Raw genomic sequence first — 6579 nt, forward strand, 5'->3', positions numbered from 1 at the left:
CTTGAACTTCTCTTCCCACATTTCTTCCATCTCTTGGAATCTTCTTGCCACTTCTGCAGTCATTCCTTTAGGAGTCACTCTCACCTTCCAACATAAACCAAAATATTTCCTCCCAAAAATCAAACTATCTTTGATACCAATATGATGCAGATCTCCCAAAGACCTTAGCCAAATAACCCAAACAAGTAACAAACCTTCACAACACCCTTTACTCAACAAGGGACACAACCCTGTTCCTAAGGCTTACACACACACCAATGGCACTTTGGGTATTTCATGACAACAAAGTGGTAGTGGTTCAGAGACTCCTATTCTTGCACAAGAAAACTTACATGAATCAATTTGTGACCCCAACCCTGATCACAAACCCCTATTTGGTATGAATTGCAATACTAGTCTTCTAGGCCTAGTAGCCCTACTCCGGGTGAAATTGGATGACAACTTCCAACCAATTGGTTTCTCACCCACAAAAACAACAACTTTTAGACATCCCTTTGGACTTCCCAAAACATATCCCAAAACCAACCTATGATGCTTTGGACCAATGCTGTCAACCCACAACACTCACCTAGACCTAATACCCCAATTAGGTCATTTTACCAAAGCAAGTGCCCCAAAAAATATTCACCCAACCCAACTACCACACTCAAAGGTTCTTTCCTATCTCCAAACCACACATACCACCTTCAAACATTTCATAAACCTCTTAAAATTCACTCACATGCTTAATTTAGCAGTCAATAACACACTTTCACAATCTGCCACATAGAGATGTCAGACTGATTATTGACTCATTTGATTGGAAAATGTCCTTGTTTTCTTTTCCACCCCAAAAATATTACACTAGACCCCTAACCCCATACTTTCACCAACTTTCATCACCATTTGTTGATGGAGTACGAAGTTATGGGCATATTTGTGCCAAAACCCTAGGAATGGAGGGTTTGAGACCACTAGTAAGAAGAAATGAAATACATTTGTCAAAATAAATGAAATTAAACTAAACTAGGTGAAAATGAGAGCTAACTCATGTATTTATCCAACCATGCCACATTAGATCATCCTTTGTCTGTACAAAAATAACTGTTATGTCAGGAAATTGTTAATTTACATAGTAAAACACACAATTATTATTGCCAATCTTCAATTGTAATAACAACCAACCTTGCCTTGGGTTTTGGGAGGAATATATAGCCCTCTTACAATCACCCCAATGTCTATAATTAATTTTCAAATCAGTTAGCCGTTGGCATACACATATTGCATTTTGGCAACAAAAGTTGCAAAAGTTGTCATGCAACTTTTTGCAACTTTTGACTCCAACCTATCCAAACTTCCTAAATACATCAAATCATCATCAATAGGCCACATATGGCTCAAAAACATGAAATACATTTATTTTCACCCATTTGCACACTTTGGGTGACCTTTGACCAAGACTGACCAATTAGGTCCTGGTTGTCCTAATTGGTTACAAATGAACAATTGGCACCAAAGACTTACAAATATGCATGAAACAATGTAGAATGGTCTACAAGACCTTATTACATCCTTGATACATTGGGAAACACAAAAACAAATCAAAATCCTTCATAAACTCCATTGATCACCTAGGTGCTCCTACACCAAATCCATTGTATTAATCAACCCATTAGTTATAATTCTATTGAGAACGTTGTTCAATCCATGCATGAACAATTTGTAAAGATTAAAAGAGGTTCCTCTAAGAAATTTAGGTTTACAACCTACTTGTTCCATCTTCTTCTAGTGAAATATAATGGAATTTTCGAGTCCAACAAGCTTCAGATTCAGATGTATAAGGATGATGAGGCAAGAACAGTGCGCCCAATATATGAATGTACCAATAAGATAAGGATGCATGATAAGAGAGGGAACTGCAAAAAAATTTGAGACTTCTTTTTGGCTCCAATGTATCATGCAATTACAAACACTCCAATGCCTAGATTGTCCAAGTCTTGTAGAGATTGCATTCAACTGGGACCTAAAATACAATTAGCTGAATGGTACCTCATGGAAGAATATATTGTGTTAAGGTTTTATGGATTAGGAGTAGAACCCTACAAACTTCCAATACATGTGACAAAGAGGGTTTTTGCATTGGAATATATACAATAGATGGAGAGTACAAATAAGCTCTACTTTTATGGTCAACATTTGAGAGAAAAACATTCAGTGTGGTATATGAAACTTTGAATTTTTTTAATTTTGATGTTGACAGTTACTGGCAGTATGATCCATGCAACATCATTAAAGCAATGGTTCTGGCAAATAAGAACTTTGCAAGTAAAATTCAACATGAAAGTAAGCCCTTGTTAGAAAAGTTGAAAAAAAAGGATTCTGAGGATGAGGTCAAAAAGTGATGGAGGAAACTTCTGCAGAGAAAAGTATTTCTCTAGAATGGCATTGCACACACAAAGAACAACAAAGCAAGAGATCCAAACTTGGAGGTCTGACAATTTTTACAAAAGATCCGATGTTCCATCTACTAAAAAAAGTATCCCAAAATCTCTATTAAAGGCTTGTTTAGAGGCAAACTAGACACGAAATTAAATCAATGATTTTTGGTCTATGATAAAGAATTTAGGTGAACCAAAGACTACTGCAAATTTTGAAGATATCTTAGAGGATTATGAGTTTGGAAAATTATGGAATATAGAGAATCCCTTTGATGTATATGGTGATAGTGATAATGATAGAGAATATGATAGTGATAATGAGATACCCTCAGGTCAAACTCCAATAGTTGTAATACAATCTGTAAAAACATCCATTTTGAGTGAGTCCATGCTAGAAAAATATTCTTCAAGGGTAGCCATAATAGAAAAATTGGGTTATTAAGGTGGTGGTTTGGGGTCCAAAGGACAAGGCCTTTGGATACAACTAGAGGTAGAGTTACCAAGAAAAGGTGCATATCGTCGAGGCATTAGAGTTGAATCAACAGGATAAGGTGATAATTATAAAATTGAACCTCATTTTGTTATAGCTTCAAATCTCGACACTTAGATTCAATCACAACCAGATCATGGTTGAGAATCACATGCTACTACCACTAGTGGGGATGGTATGGGTACTAGTACTAGTTGTGGTCAAAAAGTGCAAGGACAAAAAGACACTCAGAAGTGGCCAACTGTAGAAGATAATATATAGAATCCTAGTGATCAAGGCATGTTGAAGAAGAAAAAGCTTGTGACAACAATGACGAGTATCAATACAACTCCAAATACACCAAGTTCCACTGTGAAGGTATTGTTTCTAGCTCTAGAACAAACCCCTGACCCTCAAATGAGTCTAATAACCCCAATTATAAGTTAGAGTGGGACAAGATTAGGAATGGGTTTTGCATCTTTTTCTAGCCTCACAATGAATTGGTTAGAGCCACAAGCATAGGTGGAGGTGCCTACATCACTGCAAGTGCTATTTCACCATTCAAACATTCAATTCCATTAGAAACCCCAAATTTTAATTACAATAATTTTGTTGATCATTTTAGAGAGAGAGCATAAAAAATAAAGAAAAAAGGAAGCTAATGATGAAGGTTGCAAGTACTACAGTTGTAGAGGAACAACCAAAACCTACATTGAAAGGGTATTTCCCACATATGACCCAAATAAAGAAATGTTGGAGTACATGATTGTTGTGTCCCCAATTCCAAATCAAAATAAACTAGAGAATCAAATTGATCCCTCTCAATTTCATGTTAGCACCATCCAAATGGATTTCTTAGGATTTAAGAATATGGACAAAATTAATGTGTCAAGAAAGACCAATGAAGTGGTGTACACATCATTGTTCAAGCAAGAGAGAGAGAGAAATAAGCTGGAGAGACAAATACAAAAGTTACAGAGAGACCTACAAAACGAGAAAGTAAAGAGGAAAGTTGCAGAGAACAATAATAGTGAATTACAGAAAAGGATAAAAAAATTTGCCTCTAAATCTACAAGTGCAAAGAACGAACAGTCAAAGGTGGAACTAAATGAACTGAAGAAAAGGTTAGATGAAAGCATTAAAAAATTTGAAAGTGAAAGAGCCTCTTTAGTACAATTATACAAAAATCTGGAGAATGTCATTGCCTCAACAAAAAATTTACAATACCAATTGAACAAAGAGAAGGAAAGAGAAAATCGATGGGAAGAAAAAGTAGAGGAAGAAAGAAAAAACAATGAAAAACTGACACAAGAGCTGCATATGGCATACAATGATATTAACTCTCTCAAAGACAAATTGAGCGGGTCTTGGAAACAAACATGAGGTTTATAAAATAAAATATCTGGGGAGCAAATAATGAAGAACACTGACCAATTGTGTTAGTTGTTTGAATTGATTGGAAATATCAATGTACATTATGTGAAGTTGATTGAATAAATTGCTCAGAACAGAAAGTTGATTTCAAGAGAGAAAAATGTAAATCAAATTTTGCAAATAGTCTACAAATCCAATGATAAATATTTGACATCCAAGGGAATTCATGACCGCATTAATGCCTCAGTAAAGGCTTCATCTATCATTCAAAAATGTAAGAAACTATGGGAATCAGAGGAATGTTTGGATAAGGCTGAAAAGAAGATGAAGAAGTTGCATGGAAAGGTGCAGAGATTGACAAAACTTAGTTTGCCGATGAGTTTGATACAACACAACAATACATTGGAGATGTTGCTTTCAAAAGTAAGATGGAGGAGAAAATGAAGCTTGATTTGGACTGGTTTCCTAAGGATGCAAATGAGCCTAACTTTATAGCCATGGCCAAATTATTGATAACCATGAATGCAACTTTGGATGAAACATTGATGTCAACTTCTATTTCCAATTATGAATTGCTAACAAATTTACAAGTCACTTACTATATATTAGAACAATTTGCAGTTCCATCAGATGGAGAGTGGAGCATGCTACAAAAGCTCGTACAATTATTTCATGATATGTATTATATAATTTGTAGTGCCAAATACATTCAAGCTTTCTGTTTAATTTGTTTGTAATTCCAATAATATTTTAATTTGTCGAGGCTTGAATTAACTATGTTTTATATCTATTTTATCTCTGTTTTAATTCTAGAAAGGTCCTTAGATCTAAATCAAAGTGGAAGGTAGACCTTAGTGTTGGGACGTTTTTGATATTTTTTGCGATATGGTTTAGGGTTTATCTTTTGTGTTTTAAAATGTTTATAAGCCTAAAACCCTAAACCCCAGGTCCTAGCCACACTGCATTCTCTTTTTGATCTATTTCAACGCTGACCCCTGACAACCAGTTTTTGGTGTCTGAAGTTATCCATTGAGGTCCATTATGTCATCGTATGACCAACCCTTTGTGTTAGCCATCTAGTTCCCCTCTCTTTCCTTTTTAAAAAAAAATATCCTTCATCTTCTATTAGATCCATGACCAGAGTTTGTGCTCAATTGAATGATTAGATTAATGGGTTGGAAAATGTTAACTTTGTAACCTTGCTGCTTACTTGGTAGATCAGACCCGCTCAAGATCATTGTGCATATATGTGGACCAATCAACAAGTGTCACCTAGAGCGTAGGTTGACATGGTTGAAAGGTGGGCTTGACACAGTTGCATCCTTTGTAGTTTACTAAGTGAATAGTTTGGCAAAGATCAACGACCAAAAGTGATTGCGCAAGTAATCAAAGATGCATCCAAAGTCTAATTCTGCAATGCCGCTATATATGTGGCATGTGGGACTCATGAAGGCTGATGGTAAATGTCTTGACTAATAAGACAAGAGCATATGGATAGATAAGCCATGCAATAAAATCATGGGACCTATGCCCCCATTTTCTAAGTGCGATAAAGGGAGACACTTTCATAGAAGATCTATGACTGAGATTGTAGTGCGATTGCCCGATTGGAAAAAGGTGCACGACCAAGCTAACTCTACAATGTCGACATTGCCGAGGAGGCTTAAGAGGTAATGATGAAATAAAAAATATTAATCTTGTAGCGTCGTAAATTGTACACCCTTGCTAGGGTGGTACAATTCTACGCTTAGTTTAGCACCCGCCTTAGTGTGTTTGCATATTGCATGATAATTTGTCTTTAAGCATTTAATTAATTAATTTAATTAAATCTAAAGTCATATTTCATCACTTCACACATCACTAAATTGGGCCCTTTACCCTAAGTGTGCCCCTTTTTATTTTATTCCTCCAATAAATCATTAAATCATAAACCCTAATTATGTCCTATTTTGACCTTTAAGGCCCGATTTTGCATATCAAAACACCTCAAAATCAACTGTAACTTTGGGATTCTCTCTAATATCATCATATCTAATGACCTTGAAAATTTGGTGAAAAGTTGGTCGGACCATGTGCAAAGTGCACATGGTCCTTGGCTTTGCTCTCAAAATTTAGGGAGCATAATTATATGATATTATAATGCTTAACCCCAAAAGATTGGAAAGAAATTCAAATCTTAGGTCAGCCTAAAGATGAAATTAAAATCTAGGGTTTCATACATAAGAGCTCTCTTTCTTCACTTGAAGGGACTAAGAACTAAGATCTACAAAAAAAACCTAGCGAGCATAAGGAGCCTTCTATGTAGTGAAAGAGAAGCCT

At 35.7% G+C, this 6579-nt stretch overlaps 1 protein-coding gene across 1 annotated transcript; it reads left to right on the forward strand.

Annotated features, from left to right (window-relative positions):
- The first annotated feature begins 3756 nt into the window (after positions 1-3756).
- LOC131857938 (uncharacterized) lies at positions 3757-4269 on the forward strand. Its single transcript, XM_059210730.1, has one exon. It carries the CDS (start codon positions 3757-3759, stop codon positions 4267-4269), a length of 513 nt encoding a protein of 170 aa, XP_059066713.1.
- Positions 4270-6579: the final 2310 nt, after the last annotated feature.

The sequence above is a fragment of the Cryptomeria japonica genome, chromosome 1 (assembly GCF_030272615.1).
Source record: "Cryptomeria japonica chromosome 1, Sugi_1.0, whole genome shotgun sequence".
Classification (NCBI taxonomy): Eukaryota; Viridiplantae; Streptophyta; class Pinopsida; order Cupressales; family Cupressaceae; genus Cryptomeria; species Cryptomeria japonica.

Bases quoted from the DNA above. Each gene is read 5' to 3' on its own strand.
- LOC131857938 (XM_059210730.1), top strand. From the start codon at position 3,757: ATGGACAAAATTAATGTGTCAAGAAAGACCAATGAAGTGGTGTACACA.